At 46.0% G+C, this 25034-nt stretch overlaps 3 protein-coding genes across 4 annotated transcripts in view; 2 read left to right on the top strand and 1 right to left on the bottom strand.

Annotated features, from left to right (window-relative positions):
* On the top strand, nucleotides 1-18344 carry DDX54 (DEAD-box helicase 54). The gene is made up of 20 exons (XM_081966279.1): nucleotides 1-154; nucleotides 1172-1298; nucleotides 1885-1955; nucleotides 2776-2964; nucleotides 3516-3565; nucleotides 5387-5428; nucleotides 5864-5959; nucleotides 6779-6900; nucleotides 7717-7778; nucleotides 8521-8652; nucleotides 8773-8983; nucleotides 9820-9954; nucleotides 10247-10468; nucleotides 11544-11617; nucleotides 11884-12075; nucleotides 12804-12952; nucleotides 13773-13886; nucleotides 16286-16390; nucleotides 17126-17223; nucleotides 18011-18344. Exons 1-20 carry the CDS (start codon nucleotides 77-79, stop codon nucleotides 18235-18237), a joined length of 2496 nt encoding a protein of 831 aa, XP_081822405.1. The 5' UTR covers nucleotides 1-76; the 3' UTR covers nucleotides 18238-18344.
* The window catches only part of DRC10 (dynein regulatory complex subunit 10), a 48644-nt gene that overhangs the window by 14284 nt on the left and 9326 nt on the right, over nucleotides 1-25034 (top strand). The window lies entirely within an intron of this gene.
* The window catches only part of CFAP73 (cilia and flagella associated protein 73), an 11352-nt gene continuing 4489 nt past the window's right edge, over nucleotides 18172-25034 (bottom strand). Inside the window, exons 5-8 of one of the 2 annotated variants that reach the window (XM_081966294.1) lie at nucleotides 23977-24198; nucleotides 22292-22450; nucleotides 20468-20605; nucleotides 18172-18310 (exon numbers count right to left, since the gene is read on the bottom strand). In XM_081966294.1, coding sequence (XP_081822420.1) covers nucleotides 18287-18310; nucleotides 20468-20605; nucleotides 22292-22450; nucleotides 23977-24198 — 543 coding nt within the window. In that variant the 3' untranslated portion in view covers nucleotides 18172-18286. The remainder of the gene's footprint in view (nucleotides 18311-20467; nucleotides 20606-22291; nucleotides 22451-23976; nucleotides 24199-25034) is intronic. The other variant, XM_081966295.1, reaches the window with a different exon arrangement.

Consider the following 25034-nt stretch of genomic DNA (forward strand, 5'->3'; position numbering starts at 1 on the left):
GGTTCTCCTCCAAACCCCGCCCCGTGATACTTCCTGTTTAGCGCACGTGGCTTCGCCCTGCCAGGAACCAGCCGCGATGGCTCCGGCTTTCGGCTCGGGTCGGAGGAGGAAAAAGCAACGTTGGTGCAAAAGCCGGGAACCCGACGAGGATCAGGTATGGATGGGAAGATGGGCTGGACTAGCGTTCCCATCATCCCCAGCCAAGGCATGGGAATCGCAGCCCAGATTCCCATCATCCCCATCCATGGCATGGGAATCACAGTGCCAAGTTCCCATCATCCCCAGCCATGGCATGGGAATCGGAGTCCCAAGTTCCCATCATCCCCAGCCATGGCATGGGAATTGCAGCGCAGATTCCCATCATCCCCAGCCATGGCATGGGAATCGCAGTCCAAGTTCCCATCATCCCCAGCCATGGCATGGGAACTGCAGCCCAAGCTGCTGTTCTGACCTAGGCTTCCCGAGACAGTAAAAATCAGACACTTAGTCCCAAAAACCCTCTTTTTATTTCAACGGCTGTGAATTATGTTCATTCACAGCCTGTAATGAGTCACAACCAGTCTGTGAAGACTCTGACAGAAATCTGCCAAAGTCTTTCGGGATAATGCTGATAAGTACCCACCTTTCTCTCCCTTGAAGTGCTGCCAGAGACCTAACTGCCAATTAGTTTTGCAAGGCCAAAACAGAGCTTCAGAGTTTAAACCGACCAGAAGGAACAAAATTGCTTCCTGCAAAGGGTCACACCTCTGTTTGCTACTCTTTTATGTCTTATGGAGAGGCTAATCATCTCTAAGTCTTACTCCCAAGTCGCCCCTTTTGTCTTAACTGTTCTTGCCTTCTGGCAGCTCTGTGCATGTGCGGCACTGGGAACAGGCCCCCCCTGTTCCTCTGCCTCACTGATGTCAGACAGACTCCGGAGACTCCAGAAGCAGCACATAACTACCAGATGGTGCCCTCTCTGCCTCCGACGCAGAACCCTCGTCCAAGCCTTCCCCAGACTCCAGGACTGGCCCATGTTCCTCCCCAACCTCCTCACTGTCCGAATCTGCTGCCAGCTCCGCAGGCTGCCGGCGGTCCACAACAACTGCCTACAACTGTGAGCATGCCTACCAGAGGCTCTCCCAGCAGCCCGGATCTGAAAATTTCCATTTTTCCTTATTTGTGTATAAAGGATTATGAGATGCCAGAAACGGCTTTATCCAAGTCTGATGGTGCTTCCGATATTGAGCCCGATACCCAGGAAATGGTTCGCGCCCAGAACAAGAAAAAGAAAAAATCGGGAGGTTTTCAATCCATGGGTAAGTTAAGAAATGCTGAAGTGGATGTTTTAAGGGGAGCGATGGCTTTTTATTTAGCTTGTGGCAACTGCAAAGGTCAGGCAGTCACTGATAAAACACATTTACTTTAAATAAATGTCAGCAAATTAGATAGATAGATCATAGATAGATAGATAGATAGATAGATAGATAGATAGATAGATAGATAGATAGATAGATAGATAGATAGATAGATAGATGATAGGCAGGCAGGCAGACGAGAGAGAGAGATGATAGATAGAGAGAGAGAGAAAGAAAAATAAAGATAGATAGATAAAGAAAGAAAGAAAGAAAGGTAGATAAATAGACACATTAATATAGATAGAAAGATAGAGAGATATATAGATAGATAGATACATAGATAGATAAAGAAAGAGATAGAAAAATGGACAGATTAATAGATAATAGATAGAAAGATAGAGAGATAAAGATATATAGATGATAGATAAAGAGAGAGCGAGAGAGAGAGCGATAAAGATGGATGGATGGAGAGAGAAAGAGAGGCATGATAGGTAGACAGACACAGGATCAATTTTTCTAACCTTTTTTTTTTTTGGTCGCTTCCTAGGTCTCGGCTATCCAGTGTTCAAAGGGATTATGAAAAAAGGGTACAAAATACCCACACCCATCCAGAGGAAGGTGAGGGCATAGTTAGGACAACACCCCCCCCCCCCCCCAATTCTTTAGAATTACATGTTTCTTCCTCCTTGAGTTCTGTTTGGGCAGATCAATGAAAGGCACCCTGAATCATCTTATCACTTGTGAGGTCAAATTGTTAAGGGAATCAGAATGGCCTAGGGCCGTGATGGCGAACCGATGGCATGCAGAGCCATTTGACCTGGCACCTGCGATGTCGGGGAGAGAGAGACATAGAGAGATACACAGAGAGATACAGAGAGAGGTGGGGAGAGAAGAAAGAGACAGATACAGAGAGGGGAAGAAAGAGATACAGAGAAGGGGGAGTGGGAGATAGAGAGGGGGAGAGAGAGAGACATAGAGAGATACACAGAGAGGTGGGGAGAGAAGAAAGAGACAGATACAGAGAGGGGGAGAGACAGATACAGAGAAGGGGGAAGGAGAGAGAGAGAGAGAAATGTCAAAAGGGGTAATTGGCCCCCGGTGTTTTTTAACAACCGGTTGTCTGCCCTAATGACCGGCTGGATAGGTGTGGCTAGGGGGGTGTCATGTGACTGGGTGGGAGTGAGTGACGTCGAGTTGGCCGCGCCCACCCGGGTTTTTGTGGTTCCTGGTGTTTCCTCTTCTGTGGGAAATGGGTCCGAAAGGCTCTTTGAGGGTTTTAAGGTTGCAGACCCCTGGACTAGAGGACCTTCAAGGTCCTTTCCCACAGTCTGTTATTTCTCTCTTGGTTCAACTGGGTTGGTAAAACGGAAATGCGGTGATTGGAAAACGGCCGTTTGCTTTTGGGTTTTCCTCCCTTGAAAGTCGCCTTCTTCTGCAGACCATCCCTTTGATCTTGGACGGCAAGGATGTGGTTGCCATGGCGAGGACCGGAAGTGGGAAAACGGCTTGTTTTCTGGTTCCCATGCTGGAGAAATTGAAAGCCCGCTGCGCCAAGACAGGAGCACGAGCGCTCGTCCTTTCCCCAACCCGAGAACTTGCTTTGCAGACTCTTAAATTCACCAAAGAGGTACTTTCAAAATATATATATATATCAGAGGGAGAAGTGGAACTGGACGTGAACTCAACCAGATTAGGTCTAGCACTGATGATGCTACCTAGTTGGGTTATGAAACGTCTGTAAGAAAAGCTCCAAGCTCAGAGAGCACCAAGGACCCCACAATCCTCCTCTTTTTTCTTCCTCCTCCTCTTCCTCCACTCTGCAAACCCCACTCCCTAGTAGCACTGATGATATTACCTAGTTGGGTAATGAGACATCTGCAAGAAAACCACCAAGCTCAGAGAGCACTAAGAACTACAGACCTCCTCCTCCTCCTCCTAAACCTCAGGCCCTTCTAGCACTGATGTTGTTACCCAGTTGGTATAATGAAACGTCTGCAAGAAAATCAAGCTCAAGAGAGCATCAAGGACCCTACAGTCCTCCACCACCTCCTTCCCTTCTCCTCTGTGCAAACCCCACTCCCTTCTAGCACTGATGATGTTACCTATTTTAACCTTCAACTACAGAGATTCTCCTTTGTTGGAACTTCTTCTTTATTGGCATTTCCTCTTTTCCTGCAGCTGGGTCGGTTTACCGGTTTAAAAACTGCACTGATTCTTGGAGGGGACAGGTCAGTTGCATGCTTACGCACACGCGTGTGTGTTTATGCTTAATAGCAATAGCGCTGCCTATACCGCTTCGTAGCGATTTGCCAATTTGTTCTTCGTTGCTCTTAATTTCAGGGGTTTGCTTGCGCATGCGGCTTGCACACATGCGTGCAGCTTAAGGAAGGGTGACTAAATAGGACGGCATAGAGCCTGGGTCGGCTCGGGCCCACCCACAGGTTGCCATTACCAGTTCACGTGAACCAGTCTGAACTGGCTGAATGCTATTACTGTGTAGATATATAGAGATGATGATAGATGATAGATAGATAGATGATAGATAGATAGATAGATAGATAGATAGATAGATAGATAGATAGATAGATAGATAGATAGATAGATAGATGATAGATGGATGGATGGATGGATGGATGGATGGATGGATGGATGGATGGATAGATAGATAGATGATAGATAGATAGAGAGTGAGAGAGAGAGAGAGAGATATGATAGAGAGAGATATGATAGATAGAGATAGAATAGAGAGAGAAAGAGTGAGTGATAGAATAGAGATAGATAGATAGATAGATAGATAGATAGATAGATAGATAGATAGATAGATGATAGATAGATAGAAAGATGGATAGAGATAGAGATAGAGATAGAATAGAGAGTAATAGAATAGATATAGATAGATAAATATAGATGATAGATAAACAGATAGATAGATGATATAGATAGATATAGATAGATAGAATAGAGAGAGAGTGATAGGAGATATATAGAGAGAGAGATGATAGAGAGAGATAGAATAGAGAGAGAAAGAGTGAGTGATAGAATAGAGATAGATAGATAGATAGATAGATAGATAGATAGATAGATAGATAGATAGATGATAGATAGATAGAAAGATGATGGATATAGATAGAGATAGAGATAGAATAGAGTAATAGAATAGATATAGATAGATAGATATAGATGATAGATAAACAGATAGATAGATGATATAGATAGAGAGATAGAATAGAGAGAGAGTGATAGGAGATATATATATATAGATAGATAGAGAGAGAGAGAGAGAGAGAGAGAGAGAGAGAGAGAGAGAGAGAGAGATAGAATAGAGAAAGAGTGAGTGATAGAATAGAGATAGATAGATAGATAGATAGATAGATAGATAGATAGATAGATAGATGATAGATAGATAGATAGATGATAGATAGATGATGGATATAGATAGTTAGAGATAGAGATAGAATAGAGAGTAATAGAATAGATATAGATAGATAGATATAGATGATAGATAAACATAGATAGATAGATGATATAGATAGATATAGATAGATATAGATAGAGAGATAGAATAGAGAGAGTGATAGGATAGATATAGATAGAGATATATAGAAGAGAGATAGAAGTGAGAGAGTGATAGAATAGATATAGATGATAGATATAGATGATAGATAGATATAGAGAGATAGGATAGAGAGAGTGATAGAATAGAGATGGATGGATGGATGGATATAGATTAGAGATAGAGATAGAGATAGAATAGAGAGAGAATAAAGAGAGAGTGATAGACTAAAGATAGATAGATAGATAGATGATAGATATAGATAATAGATAGATGTAGATAAAGAGATAGATAGAACAGAGAGAAGAGAGCGAAAGAGGGATAGAATAGATAAAGATAGATGATATAGAATAGAGAGAGTGTGAGAATAGATAGATAGATGGATGGAAGATAGCTATAGATGATAGAGAGAAATAGAAGAGAGAGAGAGAGAGAGATCTTCTCTCCTTAAGTAGCCTCTGAATTGTTTTTACTTTTTCTCCTTTCTCCCTTCTAGGATGGAAGACCAATTTGCCGCTTTGCACGAGAACCCTGACATGTAAGTGTGGATTTTCAGTCAAGTATCTGACTGAAGGCCTGAATGTAGGCAAGGGTGGCTAAAAAACCGGATGTCTCTGCAAATGGAGACCACGCTTTCCAGTGTGGGAGCTCCCAGACTTAGCACAGTATAATCACCAGGGCTGGAAAGGACCCCGGAGGTCTTCTAGTCCAACCCCCTGCTCAGGCAGGAGACCGTCTACCCTTCCAGACCAAGGGCTGTGCAATCTTCTTTAAAAAAAAAAAAACTCCAGTGATGGAGTGACCACAACTTCTGGAGGGAAGCCGTTCCACTGGCTAAGTCGAATCATGACATAAGTAGATGGATTGGAATGTGTGTGTGTGTGTGTGTTTGTCTCCATACATCCCACTTTTGCCTCAACCACGCGACAGTGAGAATTGGCCCTTGAATGTGTGCCTTGTCCTTTCTGTGCAGCATCATTGCAACCCCCGGCCGGTTGATGCACGTAGCTGTCGAGATGAAACTGAAGTTGCACAGTGTGGAGTACGTGGTTTTCGACGAAGCAGACCGGTAAGCCGTTCTCCCCTAGTTGTTCTTCCCAACCCTCTCCGTTAGGGGACTCTTGGGTTCCTCCATCTTTGGGGAGGAGCTCCCAAAACCCAACCTCATGCATTGGCATCCTTCAGTCTCAGAAGACTAGGGCAGGGGGTCAGCAAACTGCGGCTCCGGAGCCGCTTGTGGCTCTTTCATCCTTCTGCTGCGGCTCCCTGTCGCCAGTTTGTGCCACAATTTTGGGAGGAGTTTCCGGTTGGGGCAGGGAAGTGCGGTGCGCCAGGAGAAGACTCTCATGTAAGGGGCGGGTTTTCCGCTCCGCTCCGACATTGATAGGGCTTTTGATTAGGGAAGGTAGAGGAAAAAGGACGCAGTGCTAGGAGGAGACTCTATGGCGGGTGGAACCGGATTTCCGGTCGACACTGCTTCCCTTTTCTGTCTTTCGGCTCACTCCAGGAGACCATCCAGGCAGAAAACCATATTTTTTATGTTGCCTTCGTTACATTTTGTGTTGCATTTGTGCTGATAAATAAATAAAGGGAGACTAGTATAGATCTATTTCAAGCTATTTAGCTCTCATCAGCTAGCCATACCCTTAATATACACACACATACTCAAGGGAAATTAAACTTATTAGAGGTAAACAGCCAATACACTAGATAGATAAGCAAAAGATAATGAAATAAGAGGGTTTAAGAAACCTTACGTTTGACTGGTCTCCCATATTCCTCTCTTAAGATCTTTATCTCTTTCTACAGCTGCTTCTTGGCTGTTCCATCTGAATATTTTGAGTTTTGCAGAATCTGTTCTAACGTCCCGATCTTCTCACCCTACCAGGTTGTTCGAGATGGGCTTTGCAGAACAGCTGAATGAGATTGTCTCGAGGCTGCCCGATGGTCGCCAGACATTGCTTTTCTCCGCCACCTTGCCAAAACTTCTTGTGGAGTTCGCTCAAGCCGGTGAGAAGACGGTCCAGGCTGTGTTTGCTTCTCATGGGGTGGTTGTAGAGCAGGACGTTACGTAGAGGAGTGCGTTGGGTTCTTTTGACACGAGAGTCTTTCTTGGCTTGATACTAGCTGAGGTCACCTCGTTTTCTTCCTCCTTGGCTGAATTCTGTGCCTTGAATGGATACAGGGTTCTTGAAATTGGACAGGGGTGAGTCACATGTAGACTGCCAGATTATTATGGTGTAGCATACGATGAGAACGTGGCCTAGAGGTGGAGCTCTCGCCTCACAATCGGGAGGCTGTGAGTTTGATCCTAGGTAGAGGCAGATATTTCTCTCTCTAGGCACAATGAGAATAGATCTGCTGAACAAAATTCCTCATCGGCGTCAGGAAGGGCAATGGGCCAGTAAACACTCTGCTAGCTCCATTCCGTTGCCCAGACTCTGCCCCTGCAAGGGATTATGGGGTCGTTAAATGAAGATGTACATGTATTATCTTAAGTACTTGAAGGAAAGGCAGAGATTTAATCAAATAAATGGATTCTAGGAGAAATCAATCCAGACTTCTCACTCAAGACTCAAATGGCCAGGCACAAATTACTTCATTTTGGAGACATCCTAGAGAAGTCCATGGTTCTGGAAAAGGTAAAGGAGAGGAAAGAAGTAGGTGATGATGATGATGATATGATGAGAACATGAGAGAAGTAGACATATATACAGTCTCATCATCCTCGTTTCCGCTTTCTTGCTCACCCACTCTTTTCTTTAAACCGTTCCGTTGTAGTGTCTGCTCACACCTTTGACTGACAGCCTTTTCTCCTCTTCTCAGGTCTCACGGAGCCGGTATTAATCCGACTGGATGTGGAATCCAAGCTAAGCGAACAACTCAAGGTAGGAATGATCAACAGCTCCTTAATAATGATCTACTCGGAATAGGTGTTCTGACTTAGGCTTCCCAAAAGCATGAAACCGACTCCTCGTCCCGATAAATCCTCTTTTATTTAGTTTAAAGGGAATTCCTCTCCAGCAACGTCCCGGCCAACAGTCTTTCAAGAGATTTCCCAATGACAGACCTTGATCAGGCTTGGAGAGCTGCCAGGCCGATATCTTTAAAACACCATGCTGTAGCAGCAATTCCTCGGCAAGAAGTCAGGAACAGATCTTCACCCTAATGAGTTTAACTAATTGTCTCCTGCAAACTCCACTCCCCCTTCGCTCCTCTTTTATTCCCTCTGGGAGGAGCCATTCACTCTCCAGCTGTGCCTTTACTCCCGAGTCGGCCCTTGTTCCTTAGCTGTTCTCGTGGCAGATCTGCGCATGCGCACACCGGGAACAGGCTCCAGCTGTTCTTCTGCCCCACTGATCTCCGACTCAGAAGGCAGCTGATAACTGTCAGACGGCCCTGGCCTCATCTCTGCCTCCGACACAGAGCCCTCTTCAGAGCCTTCCCCAGACTCCAGAACTGGCCCATGTTCCTCCCCAGCCTCCTCACTGTCCGAATCTGCCACCAGCTCCACTGGCGGGCCACAACAATGGTATAAGGTGTCCTGCCTTGAGCACAGGGTTAGACTAGAAGACCTCCAAGGCATCCCTTCCATCTTTATGATCCCATGTCCTAACTTCCTTTCCTTAGCTCTCGTTTTTTCACGTGCGGGCTGACGACAAGCCAGCCCTCCTCTTGCATCTGCTGAGGACAGTGGTTAAGCCCCAAGACCAGACGATTGTGTTTGTGGCCACCAAACATCACACAGAATACCTGAAGGAGGTACGTGCAGGCCTCCCCCCCCCCCATTGCCCGGGGAAAGGTGAGGATTTGTAGTCCTCGCCTATTCCCACCGCTTGCTGGCTTTGCCCCTGGCATGAACGGATGCGTCTCTTTTTCCAGCTGCTGACCATGCAAGGGGTGAATTGCACCAACATCTACAGCTCTCTGGACCAGACGGCGCGCAAAATCAACATCGGCAAGTTTGCCCACGGCAAGTGCTCGGTGTTGATCGTCACCGATCTCGCCGCTCGCGGGATTGATATCCCTCTCCTGGATAACGTGATTAACTACAGCTTCCCCGCCAAGGCTAAGCTTTTTCTGCACCGCGTCGGTGAGTTTCTTAAAAGCCTGCAGCCTTCCAGGGTTATTTTTTATGAATCTGGTTATTGCTGTAAGGCAGGGTTGACAACCTTAAAGAGCCACAAAGGTCCTAATCGGAAGCCCCCCGTTCAGTTCTTGAGCCGGCCGGAAGTCCGGTTCGCCCACCATAGAGTCTCCTCCTAGCAAGATGTCCTTTTTTCTTTTACCGCCTGGTGACAGGGAGCTGCAGCGGGGGGATATAAGAGCCACATGCAGCTCTAGAGCCACAGGTTGCTGATCCCTGCTGTAAGGGGCAAAAATTCCTCTTCTGGCTCCTTGGTGCTCTCTGAGCTTGGTGGGTTTTTTGCAGACGTTTCATTACCAAAATAATGAACGTCATCAGGGCTAGAAGAGATTGGGGTTTGGGGAGAGGAAGAGGAAAATGTCAGAGTTTGTTGCAGCAATCAAATCCAGAAAGCACACACAGGTAACTGGTCCAGCAGGATTCATTAACTTCTCTTTATGTACATAATAATACATGAAGTAATATATACAATACCAAGAGGGGTTCTTCCAACGTGGTAGAGAGGAGAGATTATAAGTAGGCAGAGGCAAAAGACAGGCAGAGGAGAAAATAGTTTCAGTTTCAGTTCAGCAGACAGATTAGTTTCAGTTTCCAAACAGCCCTCATTGGCTGACTTATATAATTTCTTAATTATGGCATTTTTTTTTCTGCTTGATTGTTTGTCTGGGGTTAATCCCTGCTTATTGAGGTGTTGTATTGATGGAGAGGATGTGTTTTATTCTTTTTGTTTCCTTCTTATTCATTCAACCCTCGACCCATTTCGACTTTTCATCTCCCTATAGGCAGAGTGGCTCGTGCGGGGAGGACTGGAACAGCCTACTCCCTTGTGGCTCCTGATGAGGTCCCTTACGTGTTTGATCTGCATCTGTTCCTGGGCCGGCCTCTGGTCTTTGCCAGTCCTCATCAAAAGCCCACAGGTAAGTACAGCTAGTCAATAACTGTTCGTTTAGTGACTGTTCAAAGTCACAACAGCACTGAAAAAAGTGACATCATCATGAGCCATGGCGGTGCAGTGGTTAAAATGCAGTATTGCAGGCTAATTCTGCCCACTGCCAGCAGTTCGATTCTCTTCGATTTACTGAATTTCTGAAAACAATGGAAATCCGCAGTGGTTAGAATGCAGTATTGCTGGCTAATTCTGCCCACTGCCAGCAGTTCGATTCTCTGACTTACTGAATTTCTGAAAATAATGGAACTTCTCTCCCTCAGATTCAGATGGCGTTTTTGGCCGCGTTCCCCAAATCACCCTAGACGACGAGGAGAGCTTGCTACAGACTGACCACGAGCGTTCTCTTGACCTGCAGAACCTTCGCCGTATCTCTGACAACGCCCTGAAGCAGTACCAAAAATCCCGGCCAAGTCCGTCCCCCGAATCCATCAAGAGGGTGAAAGAAATGGAGTTCAGCCTTGTAGGGATCCATCCCCTCTTCAGTGAGTATTTCTGGATGTTGTGTAGTACTCCCAAGGAAGTGGTCCTCAACTTTGACCACGTTAAGATGGGTGGATTTCAACTCCCAGAATTCTGGCTGGGGAATTCTGGGAGTTGAAGGCCACCCGTCTTAAAGAATGCTGGCTGGGGAATTCTGGGAATTGAAATCCTTCCATCTTAAAGCAGGCTGGCTGGGGAAATCTGGGAATTGAAGTCCACCCATCTTAAAACATGCTGGCTGGGAAATTCTGGGAATTGAAATCCTTCCATCTTAAAGCATGCTGGCTGAGAAATTCTGGGAATTGAAATCCTACCATCGTAAAGCAGGCTGGCTGGGGAAATCTGGAAGTCCACCCATCTTAAAACATGCTGGCTGAGAAATTCTGGGAATTGAAATCCTTCCATCTTAAAGCATGCTGGCTGGGAAATTCTGGGAATTGAAATCCTTCCATCTTAATGCATGCTGGCTGAGAAATTCTGGGAATTGAAATCCTTCCATCTTAAAGCAGGCTGGCTGAGAAATTCTGGGAATTGAAATCCTTCCATCTTAAAGCATGCTGGCTGGGAAATTCTGGGAATTGAAATCCTTCCATCTTAAAGCATGCTGGCTGGGAAATTCTGGGAATTGAAATCCTTCCATCTTAAAGCATGCTGGCTGGGAAATTCTGGGAATTGAAATCCTTCCACCTTAAAGCATGCTGGCTGGGGAATTCTGGGAATTGAAATCCTTCCATCTTAAAGCATGCTGGCTGGGAAATTCTGGGAATTGAAATCCTACCATCTTAAAGCAGGCTGGCTGGGGAATTCTGGGAATGGAAGTCCACCCACCTTAAAATGGCCAAATTTGAGGAATGCTGTTTCAAGGACTGGGACGAAACCTGGTTTTATCCTTGGCTCACTTCGAGGTGGGCCTTGGGCCTTGTGTGAATCTATTCTCTTTGGTTAAAGGACTTTATGGTCCGTGCAGGTGTGAGCAATGAATTCATCCAATCAGGAGCAAACGCGATGTGGGAATGCCTTCTTAGGCTTCCTAGATCACCACGGTTGACCCGTCTTCCATTTCTCACCCGGTTTAAGGTTTGCGTTTCGAGGAGGATGAGATGGCGCAGCTGAAATTTGTGGACAGCATTAAAACGTATCGTTCTAAAGCGGTAAGTGTAGCCGGGATTTTTGGGGGCTCCAAATTCCAGCTCCGCTTTCATGATCCTTTTGAAGATCTTGACACCTTGTAGAGTTGGTCTGTTCATCCGCCATAATTTTTGCAGCTTATAGTTTTGAATATTCATTCATCCCTTTATTATTATTTCCGTCAACAAGTCAAAAGTGGATTAATAAATCAGTGCTACTTCCTCCGTCTGTTTCGCCCCCTCGCCTGATTTTCAGAGAAATGTTTCCCATCCCTGCTCTTTTTCCTTAGACCATCTTTGAAATCAACGCCACCAACAAAACGCCAGGCAGCGACGTCATGCGGGCAAAACGTATCCGCGACCGGCAGTCCATCGACCGGCATCAACGGAAGCAGGAGGAACGGCGGTCCTTGGCAGCCGTGAAAGCTCAAGGAGTGGCTGTCCGAGGAGAACCAATGGAAGACGCTGAGGACCACATCCAGGTCAGAACAATGGAAGAGAATCTCTCGCTCCTCTTAAGTCCCTGATGCTCCTTTAAGTCATGGAGATGCTGCTCAGAGGGACTTAGCCAGCCAAGGGTGGCTTCAACAGAATTTGACAGAATGATAGAATAACAGGGTTGGAAGGGACCTTAGAGGTCTTCTAGTCCAACCTCCTGCTCAAGCAGGAGACCCTATGTCATTTCGGACAAGTTGCTCTCCAATCTTTTCCTGAAGATCTCCAGCGATGGAGAGCTCACAACTTCTGAAGGCAAGCTCTTCCGCTGGTTAATTGTCCTCACCCTTAGGAAGTTTCTCCTTAATTCCAGGTTGCTTCTCTCCTTGGTTAGTTTCCATCCATTGTTTTTGGTCCTGCCCTCAGGTGCTTTGGAAAATAAGTGGACCCCTTCGCCTTTGTAGGAGCCTCTCAGATCTGGGAACAGAGCTATCATGTCACACCTAATCCTTCTTTCCATAACATCAAAAGAGAGAAGGGTTGAGATCTGCTCCACTGATTAGTTGTTCTCACTGTTAGGAAATTCCTCCTTAGTTCTAGGTTGGATTAGTGGCTTCTTGTCCTGCCTTCAGGTGCTTTGGAGAATAGGTTGACCCCCCCCCCCTCTTTTGGGGGGCAGCCCCTTAGATAGTGGAAGACTGCTATCATGTGACTTCTGGTCCTCCTCTTCTCCAAGACCTTCTCTAACTTGTTCTCCTGAACTTGCACACGCCAGGATGTCTTCTCCAGTGTGGTGGGAAAGAAACGAAAGCGTCTTCCATCAGAAAGTAGACCAGTGAAGATGAAAAAGAAGACACCATCAGTGAAGGAGGAGGAGGAGTTTTATGTCCCTTACCGACCCAAGGACTTCGCTTCGGAGCGGGGGTAGGTGCAGGATCCAGGCCAGGGGTGGTGGGCACATCAAACCCCCTACCTAGGCAGAGATAGCCTCGGTTTCAGGGATGAATCATGGAGAATCATGGTAGTCCTTGGGCTTCTGACTTTCTTGTTTACCAGATTTTTTTTTTTTTTTTAAATGTTTTAAAGACTTAACATATTTTTCGGAGTATAAGGCACTCCAAAGTATAAGACGCAGCTAGCTTTTGGGGAGGGGAAAAAAACAACCTGCCTCTGCCTCCCAGCAATATGCCTCCTCTCAGCAAACAGCCCCTTTCAGTTTCAGCACAGCTTGATTAGCACAAGCAGCTGATTATCATGCCTCCCAATCAGCTGTTTCAGGCTGCAGGGATTGCCTTAGCATGCTTTAATTCTAGGGTTGAAATCTACAGGGTTTAAAGCATGCAAGCTGGGGAATTCTGGGAGCTGAAGTCCACAGGTCTTAAAGCATGCCGGCTGGGGAATTCTGGGAGCTGAAGTCCACAGGTCTTAAAGCATGCCGGCTGGGAAATTCTGGGAGTTCAAGTTCACAGGTCTTAAAGCATGCCAGCTGGGGAATTCTGGGAGTTGAAGTCCATAGGTCTTAAAGCATGCTGGCTGGAGGATTCTGGGAGCTGAAGTCTACAGATCTTAAAGCATGCCGGCTGGGGAATTCTGGGAGCTGAAGTCCACAGAACTTAAAGCATACTGCCTGGGGGATTCTGGGAGTTGAAGTCCACACAACGCATGTTTTAATTCTGGGGCTGAAATCTACAGAGCCTAAAGCATGTTGGTGATAGAACACATTCCCCACCCCTCAATTTCGCAGGCTCTGTGTCGGAGGGGAAGGCACCGCATTTGAACAGCAGGCCTCGGCGGCCGTCCTGGACTTAATGGGCGACGATGACCGGAATTTAAACAAGAACAAAAAGCTTTTGAAATGGTGAGTCACCCAATTGCGGAGCAAAACAATTTTTTTTTTCCGATTTCTCCTTTTGAGGATCAAAATACAAAAGCCCAAACGAAAAAAAAAAAATTAAAGACAAAACAAACCTAGACAAAAACATTAAACATGTAAATTAATTGTGGTCATAAGTTGAGGAGTACCTGTAATACCTTTCCTCCCCCTTGCAAAACAGATCCAACATTGATAAACTTCTGCATCTATCGGCAATCTAATTGACTTGTCATATGTTGTATATATACCTATATATATAAAAGGCGAGTACCACTCACTCATCATGAAATCTCCAGTACCGTAAAGCCTACAAACTTGAAATTTGGCACCTATGTTCCTCTAGGTGCTCGCTAAGAAAGGATTTTTTGAAATGACCATCAAATCATTAGTATTTCTTATGCAGTAATTAACACGCGCTCTGATGCTAAGGAGTTCTACTCCCCCTCCCCACCTGAAAAGAACTCTGTTCCAACTGCCGGTTGCCTCACGTTCCATTACCTCAGTTCAAACTGGCAGACGTTCCACTCTTTCACTCAGGAGCAGCCTGGAGCTCCTTACAGTACTAAACGTCGTTACCTCACCAAAATATCTATGCTTTCCGCCTATGGAACTGCTTCTGGACTCAAGGCGGCGGGAGTGATATTCCCTTATGCGTTTCAATCAACGACCGCCGCTGAGCCAACGGATTGGAAATCAAATTTCTCCTGCACAGCCCAATCACATAGTTTTGTCACGAAGGAAGGGATCTCTGGTTTTTAAAAACCATTTATGTTTCTTGGGCGTGTTTGCTGCCTGCAACAGGTTTCTATCCGCTTGATCTCATGAAATCAAAGACGGGGTAAGCCGATTGGTCCTCGGAGGCCACGAGGAGAAACTGAGGCCTGCAGCCTGGAGCTGGGCAGGAAACGATGGGAACAATGGCGGTATTGTCAAAAGAGGTTGCAAGGACTTGTCCATCTAAAGCGCCTGGATCGGTTTGACTTGCTTGTCATTGTTTTAAAGACTTCACGGTTGGCCGAGCACTTACGAAATGCGACTGCAGCTAATTCTTTTCCTGCTCGGGGGTGCTGCAAAAGCCGAGCGGACAACATTAAGGAGGCTTAATAAGTCTGGTTTTGTATCTCGTCGGTTCTTCTCTACTTCTGTTTTTTTACTTTGCTGAAAGCAGCAGAGAACCGCTGAGAAAGGGCACTTCAGAATAATAGAATCACAGAGTTGGAAGGGAGCTTGGAGGTCTTCTAGTCCAACCCCCTCCTCAACCAGGAGACCCTGTCCCATTTCAGGCAAATGTCTGTCCAGTCTCTTCTTAAAAATCTCCATTGTTGGAGCACCCACAATTTCTGGAGGCAAGTCGTTCCCGCTGGTTAATTGTTCTCACTGCAGGACATTTCTCCTTATTTTTACATTGATTCTCTCCTTGATTAGTTTCCACCCATTGCTTCTTGTCCTGCCTTCGGATGCTTTAGAGAATAGTTTGACTGTCCTCTTCTTTGGGGGCAGCCCCTCAGATATTGGAAGGCTGCCCCCCTCCCCTTAGTCCTTCTTTTCATTAGGCTAAACATAGCTAGTTCCTGTTCCCATGGACACTCCTGCTCCCCAATTTTGCAAGGGTGATAAAGACATTATTCACATATATATTTGGTGGAGGGGCATTTAGCTGACCTATAAGAGAATAACAGAGGTGGAGTGGAGTGGAGTAGAGTAGAGTAGAATAGAATAGAAAAAAGGAATAGAATAGAACAACAGAACAGAATAGAATAGAAATAGGAATAGAATAGAATAACAGGGTTGGAAGGGACCCTGGAGGTCTTCTAGTCCAACCCTCTGTTCAGGCAGAAAACTCTATAGTATAGGGCCTATACTATTTCAGACAGATGGTTGTCCGATTTCGTCTTAAAATCTTCCAGTGTTGGAGCATTCACAACTTCTGGAGGCAAGTCGTTCCACTGATTGTTTTCACTGTCAGGAAATTTCTCCTTAGTTCTAAGTTGCTTCTCTCCTGGATTAGTTTCCACCCATTGCTTCTTGTTCTGCCCTCAGGTGCCTTGGAGAATAGCTTGACTCCCTCTTCTTTGGGGCAACCTCTGAGATATTGGAAGACTGCTATCATGTCTCCCCTAGTCCTTCTCTTCATTAAACTAGACATACCCAGTTCCTGCAACTGGGGATCACATGATCCCAGGATACTGCAACCATCATATGGCAAGCATCCAAATTTTGATCGTGCGGCCGGGCGGATGCTGCAACAGTCATAAGTGTGAAAAACAATCATAAGTCATTTTTCCCCCAGTGCTGTCGTAACTTTGAATTGTTTCTAAATGAACCATTGTTGTAAGTGAAAAGGACTACCTGTTGTTGTTGTTTTTGCTGCTGTTGTTCTGCAGGGATCGGAAACGGAAACGATTTGTTGGGCAAACGGGTCAGGAGGATAAGAAGAAGATCCGTACGGAAAGTGGCACCTACATCAGCAGTTCTTACAAAACCAACCTGTATCCTTTGATTCCATCCCAAGAAAAAGTCTTTATCTCAGTTTAGCTAAGACTCGGCTGTGAGTTGGCATATATAATAAGAGAGAAAAAAGAAGGAAAAACCCATAGATTTTTCTACAGCTGAGAACAAAAATCTGGTGGCTCAGACGCTGAGCTTGTCGATCAGAAGTTCGGCGGTTCGAATCCCTAGCGCTGCGTAACGGAGGGAGCTCCCGTGACTCGTCCCAGCTTCTGCCAACCTAGCAGTTCGAAAGCAGGTAAAAAATGCAAGTAGGAAAATAGGGGCCACCTTTGGTGGGAAAGAAACAGCGTTCCATGCGCCTTTGGCGTTGAGTCATGCCGGCCACACGACCACGGAGACGTCTTCATACAGCACTGGCTCTCCGGCTTTGAAACGGAGATGAGCACCGCCCCCTAGAGTCAGGAACGGCTAGCACATATGTGCGAGGAGAGCCTTTACCTTACTAATTTTTAGCCGTGGGACAAAGTAAGAAAAGCTGAAAGACTGGCTGGGGAATTCTGGGAGTTGAAGTCCAGACATCTTAAAATGGCTAAGGTTGAGAAGCACTTCTGTAGACAGAAGTTTAAAACACCAGTGGGTGTTTTCTTTATCCCCATGTGCATTTTAATCCAGGTGGGGGAAATAGGAGAGAAAATTATGGGGTTGCTGAGCGCTAGCTGGGCTTGGGCTACTCAGGAACGCTTGCATAGGTTGAATTTCCGATCCAGCTCCAGCTACGACAAATGGAAGAAGAGAAATAAGATTGACGAGCAGGATTCCGACACGGAGGTTGGTGGTGAGCAGAGGAACAGGAAGAAACAGAAAGGCAGAGGTGAGCTCTGAGAGAAAATGAAGCTATCAAACTCTCACTTTTTTATTCCCTGCAGTCGCAATAATTATCCAAACGTCCCAAAGGTGTTTTTTTTTTCAAAGTGCAATTTGGGACTTCCTTTATTTTGCTTGAAGAAGACGTTTCGCTTATCATCCAAGAAGCTTCTTCAGTTCTTCTTCTTCCTGGAGTGGGGAGGGAATGGGGATTTTGCAGTATCCTTCCCCTGGAGTGGGGAGGGAATGGGGATTTTGCAGTATCCTTTCCCTGGAGTGGGGAGGGAATGGGGATTTTGCAGTATCCTTCCCCTGGAGTGGGGAGGGAATGGGGATTTTGCAGTATCCTTTCCCTGGAGTGGGGAGGGAATGGAGATTTTACAGTATCCTTCCCCTGGAGTGGGGAGGAAATGGAGATTTTACAGTATCTTTCCCATGGATTTTGCAGTATCCTTTCCCTGGAGTGGGGAGGGAATGGAGATTTTACAGTATCCTTCCCCTGGAGTGGGGAGGAAATGGAGATTTTACAGTATCTTTCCCATGGATTTTGCAGTATCCTTCCCCTGGAGTGTGGGGGGGGGAAATGGGGTTTTTGCAGTATCCTCCCTCTGCCACACCCACCAAGCCATGCCCACAGAACAGGTAGTAAAAAAATTTGAATCCCACTACTGATTCTGTCTCCTCGCAACTTCACACGAAAGGGCGTGAGCCAATTAATGAGCCTTCTACGCTGGGCTGCCTGTCCCTAATTCAAACTCCATCCCAACATTTTTTTCCCCCGTTCCCTTCTAAAGGGCCCCACCCAGCCGCCGCCTCCTCCCAGCGAGGCAAGGTCCGCTCCGAGCTGAAAACCAAGGAACAGATCTTCAAGCAAAGGAAAAAGACGTCCAAGCAACGTTTCCTGCAGGGCGGTGGGATGAAGCGTTTGAAATCCCGTAGCCGGCAACGCGTGCGAGAGATGCGCCAGACGGCTTTCGGCCGCGGGAATGTCAAGAAGGGCAAGCTGCGGAAACGGATGTAGACGCCCCGTGTCCATCCAGGATCCTGTGCTTGCGGCGGCCGATTCCCACTTATTTACTGTGTAAACTCTGGGTCTAAAAATAAAGATTGAAAGGATTTCAGCATCTAGTTATCGTGCCACATCCGATGCTTTCCTCTGTTTTGTTTTGTTTTGAAATTAGTTTGGTAATTCTTGTAATATGAGTTCCTAACCTGAAAGTCCCCCTGATGAAAAGATGACAACCGCTACAAGTTCTCCAATCTATGGGATTCTTGCTAAGAGTTTCATGAGTTGATCTGAAGGGCACCCATATGGCAGTACGTTGTTTTCTGAAGTGAATGAAGAAGAATTGTAGGCTTGCCTAGGGCTTAAGATGGAGATTGGGGAGGGAACTGGGGGGGAGGGTTACTGTCCAAGGGGCCGAAAGCGTGCTGGAGTGTCCGGAGTAGCTTGTGGGAAGGTCCAGGAATGGATATTATCACGTCCAATCTGCCCAGAGATTGAGTTAGAATTGAAGCCATGCCTCTCTGCTCTCTCTGTTTGGCTCCAGTTTTCACTCAGTCTCGGCCCAAGAGAGACCTACATTCATTGGCTCCTGAATATCCATTATTAGACCTTTCTTACTTTTCCGAATTCTCCAATTCTACCCTTCCTGGACCTCCCTATTTACCTTCCTTCTGAGCCTCTTTTGTACCGTGCTGTGGCTGTCTAGCTGCCATCGGAGGGAGGAAGCACCGTCGGCCTCCTCGGGCAGCCATTTTGGGCTCCCTGAGGTCACGTGGAGCCTGGCAGAGCCTCCCATTTAATCAGTGTTTCTCAACCTTGGCAACTTTTAAGTCCTGTGGACTTCAACTCCCAGAATTGGGGATTCTGGCAGTTGAAGTCCCCAGGACTTTTAAGTTGCCAAGGTTGAGAAACACTGCATTAAATGGAGATTGGGGAGGGAACAGGGTACTGTCCAAGGTGCTGAAAGCATGCTGGATTCTACAATTCCATAGTAGAATTGTATTCTTTATTGACCAAGTGTGATTGGACATATAAGGAATTTGTGTGTTTCTGGTGTGCTGGTTGATCTGTCTTGCAAGGCTGACACGCTTCTATTTATTTGCCTTTTTTCCTTTCTCCAAATATTCTTCATCTGAGGCTCTACTCTCCATATCAGCATTAGATGTAAGCTAGAATAGAATGAGAAGAGGTCCACCTAATGAGAAGGAAGGACTCCTTGGAGAAGAGCCTAATGCTGGGAAAGATTGAGGGCAGAAGAAGAAGGGGACGGCAGAGAAGGAGGTGGCTGGATGGAGTCACCGAAGCAGTCGGTGTGAGCTTAAATGGGCTCCAGAGGACAGTAGAGGACAGGAAGGCCTAGAGGAGTGTTGTCCATGGCGTTGTGATGGGTCAGACATGACTTCGCAACTAACAACAAGAATAGAATAGAATAGAATAGAATAGAATAGAATAGAATAGAATAGGAGTAATGAATAGGGAATAGAATATGGAGCCAGCCTTGCAAGACCGATCAGCAAACACACCAGAAGCATTAACTCTAACTCTATTGTAAAGTTACATCAATAATTTTGCAAGTCTGAAGGTACATTCCCCCCCCCAATCACCTTTACAGGCTAATAAACTAGGGAAGGTCCTTTCTGAGATGTTTGTCACGTCCACTTTCCTTCTAAGGGCTCAACTGCCTCTTATCTGACTGTTGCCTAGTCTGTAGCTCTCCCGCCTGTCTCCCCAGGCCACGCCTCCTTACCGTTAGAAAGTTTATGTCAGGCCTGCAGCCATCTTTTATTTGGGGTCTTTGGCCTGCCACACTTTCTATTATTCTGCTATGCATTTTCTATGGTGGGAAAATGGGAGGGGGGATTGCAAGGAGTCACATACTAGGTAGCCATAACAAAATTCTTTCTAGAAAACCAAGGTCATCCTTTGTCTCCGCACCTGTCCGGAACTGGATGGGTGGAAGCTGCCTTCGTGGCAGAGGGAGATTGGACCATGTGATGGATTTGTGGGTGTGGGAGGCAAGATCTTAAACTTTCAACTAGGTGGGGAAAACCGGGAAGCTTTCAGATTCGGGTTTTCCCAGATGTGCCAACATGGCTCTCTTAATAAATTGGAACTTTGAGCAATCCTTTGCCTCGGACTCTGATTTAATTTTGGATGCTATTTGGAACCTTGACAGTTTAACTTTTCCAAAAATCAGGAGATTCGTAGTGCAAGTTACAGAGGATGTAGTTGGGGCAATACTCACCCTAGATAGTAGTTGTGACCGACTGGCTGATGTACTGGCCTGAGATGACACCCCCTTTTCTGGCTGTGAAGGTTGCGGTGGCACTGCTTTGCGGAAATCGGCGAGTATGGCTGTTAAATCTTCAACACAAAGCTGCACCTGGAGGGATGGAGAAACGGAGCATGTGGCCTTTGCTAAATTGGGAGGAGGAAGCGGTACCTGCATTGAGTGGTGCAGTGGCTTAGAGGTGGAGCTCTCTCCTTACAACCCGAGGGCTGTGAGTTCGATCCTAGATAGAGGCAGATATTTCTCTCTCTGGGCACAATGAGAATATATCTGCTGAACAAAACTCCGCTCTGGCAACAGGAATGGCATCTGGCCAGGAAACACACTACTAGTTCCATTCCGTTGCCCGGACTCCGCCCCTGCAAGGGATTATGGGTTTTTTAAAAAGAAGATGAAGTGGTACATGCATTATCTTAAGTACTTGAAGGAAAGGCAGAGGGTTCATCAAATAAATGGATTCTAAGAGAAGTCAATCCAGACTTCTCACTCAAGACTCAAATGGCCAGGCACAAATTACTTCATTTTGGAGACATCCTAGAAAAGACGTTTGTGGTTCTGGAAAAGATCGGGAAGAAATAGGTGACCAGTAGCAATAGGGTCGACTCAAGGATACGGGTAGTCCTCAATTTACGACCACAACCGAGCCCAAATTTTCGGTTGCTAAGTGAAACCTTTGTTAAGTGAGTCTTGCTCCACTTTATAACCTTTCTTGCCACCATTCTTGAGCAAACCACTGCAGTTACAGACCTAGTTAAAGCTAAAGGTTCCCTTTGCACATGTGTGCTAGTTGTTCCCGACTCTAGGGGGCGGCGCTCATCTCCGTCATGTGCCTGAGTGGGCATGGCTATGTAGTCATGTGACCGGTGTGTGTGTGTGTCAAAAGACAGAAACTCACTTTAACAACGTCCTGCTGGAGCAGGGGGTTGGACTAAATGACCTCCAGGTCCCTTCCAGCCCTGGATTGCTGTGCTCTTTCAAGGTATCCTCTGAAGCTGCGTCTAGTGCCAGGTTTGTGCTCCTTCCTCCCTCTCCTTTTTCCTTCTTCTTTTTTTCTCCCTTCCCTCACTTTTTCTCCCATCCTTCTCTTTCTTTCTTTCCTTCCTTCTTTCTCCCTTCCCTCTCTTTTTCTTCCATCCTTCTCTCTTTCTTTCTTTCCTTCTTTCTTTCTTTCTCCCTTCCCTCCCTTTTTCTCCCATCCTTCTCTCCTTCTTTCCTTCCTTATTTCTTTCCTTCTTTCTTTCTTTCTTTCTTTTTCTTTCTTTCTTTCTTTCTTTCTTTCCCTTCCCTCTCTTTTTCTCCCATCCTTTTCTTTCTTTCTTTCTTTCCTTCCTTCCTTCCTTCCTTCCTTCCTTCCTTTCACAGCACACACACACACAAACACCATTTTTGGCCTGGCAGGACTCAGGGAATCCTCCTGGGAACAAAAACGGACCCCAAATGCTAGAAAAAAGTTTTTTAAAAAGTTCCTACTATCGCGCAACACAGCTGATCGTTGGGCCTTTTTTAAAAAAAACTTGATTAAGCATTTTTTTTACTACCACTTCACGCGAACTGGCCCGAACCAGTAGCATTCCACCCCTGGTCTAGGGCTATTTGTAACCTGGCTGAACCGAGATCAGCCAAAGGTCAATCAAATTTCACAGCTTGGAGCCCTCGCTGCCAGAGAAACCTCTTACATTACTTCCCTTTTCAAGATCCATTGTCGGCGTGTTAATAATTTAAAGCCTCCCACGGTGTGACTTTGCCGAAGCGAAGAGCATTTATGGAAGTAGAGCTGACCGCATCTAGCTGGGCTTCGGTGTCCTCTTGGGGCACATTCATGGGTATCTTCCTGTGCTTGGCCACCATCTGGAAAAGGTTCAGAGCTGCCAGTTTGATTTGTCCCAGCTCCAGGGTCTTTCCGGCAGCTGTATTCTGGATGCAAATCCAGTTGGACTCCTAGAGAGGGGAAAGTAGGAGAAAAATCCCGGCGTTTTCTCGAGACATCTCCTTACAGAAGAACAGGGTTGGAAGGGACCTTGGAGGTCTTCTAATCCAGCCCTTTTGTTCCTAGGCTATTTCAGATAAATGGCTGTCCGGTCTCTTCTTGAAAACCTCCAGTGACAGAACCTCTGGAGGCAAGTCATTCCACTCCTTGTCCTCACTGTTAGGAAGTTTCTCCTTAATTCCAGATTGCTTCTCTCCTTGCTCAGTTTCCATCCGTTGCTTCTTGTCCTGCCTTCGGGTGCTTTGGAGAATAGCTTGACTCCCTCTTCTTTGGGGCAGCCCCTGAGATATCAGAAGACTGCTGTCATGTCTCCCCTTGTCCTTCTCTTGCCCTTCTTACATTTTCCAGGATGGCCCTGCAGGCCAGATCTCCTTGGCTTTGACATCCCTGTTCTAGGCTAACAAAGAGAAGGCTTAGAGTAGACCTGGTAGCATCTTCCAATATTTGAGGGGATGTCACAGAGAAGAGCAACGAAGTTGATTAGGGGACTGGAGACTAAAACATATGAAGAACGGTTGCAGGAACTGGGTATGTTTAGTTGAATGAAAAGAAGGACTAGGGGAGACATGATAGCAGTCTTCCAGTATCTCAGGGGCTGCCACAAAAAAGAGGGAATCAAACTATTCTCCAAGGCACCTGAGGATAGAACAAGAAGCAATGGGTGGAAACTAATCAAGGAGAGAAGCAACTTAGAACTGAGAAGAAATTTCCTGACAGTTAGAACAATGAATCAGTGGAACAGAAGTTGCCTCCAGAAGTTGTGAATGCTCCAACATTGGAAGTCTTTAAGAAGATGTTGGATAGCTATTTGTCTGAAATGGTATAGGGTTTCCTGCCTAGGCAGGGGGTTGGACTAGAAGACCTCCAAGGTCCCTTCCAACTCTACTATTGTATTGTATTGTAAAAACAATTTGAGTACAGGTATAGGATTTAAGGCTATGTTCTCCCCCCCAGGCTTGTTTGGATTTACATCCATTGACCTCCAAGGTCCCTTCCAACTCTGCTATTGTATTGTATCCTCCAAAGCACCAGAAAACAGGACAAGAAGTAACAGGTGGAAGATAATTAAAGAGAGAGCCAACCTGGAACTAAGGAACCATTTCCTGACAGGACAACGATTAATCAATGGGACGACTTGCCTCCAGAAGTCGTAGCTGCTCCCATCACTGCAGGTTTTCAAAAATAGACTGGACAACCATTTGACCAGGATGGTACAAGGCCGTGATAGCAGACCTCACCAGCCATCGCCCCAGCCCAGCTCCACCGCACATACTCAGGCGCCTCCCACCGGCCAGCTGATCTTCGAGTCTCATTGCATTTTGGGGTTTTGTGCAAGCTTTGGACACCATCAAGGTTAGCCATCACTGGTATAAGGTCTCCTGCCTTGAGCAGCGGGCTGGACTAGAAGACCTCCCAGGTCCCTTCCAGCCTTATGATTCTATGTTCACTTTGTCCTCCACTGATGTCCTCATCTTACCAATTCAAGGACTTTGGCCCGGGTTTGCTCCAGCTGGCCTTGGAGCTCAGCCACCTGATTGTTTTGCTGCAAAATCCTGTTGCTGCTTTCGTCCAGGTACTCTTGCAGGGACCTGCGTTCCTCCTCCACAGCTTTGCGGGCAGCTTGTTCTCTCTGGACCAAGTTGACCTGGGTGGCCATCAGCGTCTGGAACCGACCAATTAGCTCCAAGATTTCCTGAAACTGCAGAACGAGGAAAAAAAAAGGAGGACCCCAAAAAACCACTTAGAGGTCGCGTCAACCCTGAAGCTGACCTGATGGAGGCCATTTTGAGGCTTTGGCACTGCCACAGCTGAAACTAAGGGATAGGAGGGGGGAGTAGAGATAGCTGGAGTTTGTAGCCAAAACAAAATGCTTTCTCTTGGGAACCAAGGTCATTTCAGCAGGTGCTTGGAAGGAGGGGACTGAAGTCCCCTAGCAACTGGGCTGTATACCGATTGGACCGTTTGAGTGATCATTTTGAGAAAGTGAAAAACTTTTAAATTAGGTGAAAACCACAGAACATTTAGAGTCGGTTTTCACCAGCCCGTGCCAATATGACATATCCAATAAATCTATTCTCTGAGGAAGAACTAAGGAGGAGGACTACAATTAATTGTGGTAAAATATAAAAATATTAAAAGTGTATTAAATTTGATCGTGGAGGGCGGGATGTTAGAGGAGTTGTTGCAAATGTTAAAAAGTGCAAGAGCAACCTTAAAAGGTAACAAAGAGGTAGAAAAGGAACCAGGAAAATGGTTGAAAGTGGAGACAGAAGGGGAACAGACAAGCAATGTAAATGAACAAGGAATTAACAAGGTAGAAATGGAAAATAAAACTCAATGGGGTAAAGGCACAAAGAGAGCAGGGAGGAAAAAAGGGAAACAACATCTGGAGAAGAAATTAGCCAAAAATAAAGAGAGAAATAAAGGGAGATGGAAAAGAGAAACTTGGGGGAAAGATACTCAAAAAAATCTATCGAAAACTGAGGGAAAATACAGAAGAAAAGATATAAGACACATAAAAAGAAGAAAAAGAGA

Source organism: Natrix helvetica (genome assembly GCF_964273705.1).
Source record: "Natrix helvetica genome assembly, chromosome: 14".
NCBI lineage: Eukaryota > Metazoa > Chordata > Lepidosauria > Squamata > Natricidae > Natrix > Natrix helvetica.

Bases quoted from the DNA above. Each gene is read 5' to 3' on its own strand.
- DDX54 (XM_081966279.1), top strand. From the start codon at position 77: ATGGCTCCGGCTTTCGGCTCGGGTCGGAGGAGGAAAAAGCAACGTTGG. The intron at 6,901-7,716 runs GTGAGAAGACGG...TCCTCTTCTCAG, and splicing joins TGTGGAGTTCGCTCAAGCCG to GTCTCACGGAGCCGGTATTA. The intron at 10,469-11,543 runs GTGAGTATTTCT...ACCCGGTTTAAG, and splicing joins AGGGATCCATCCCCTCTTCA to GTTTGCGTTTCGAGGAGGAT.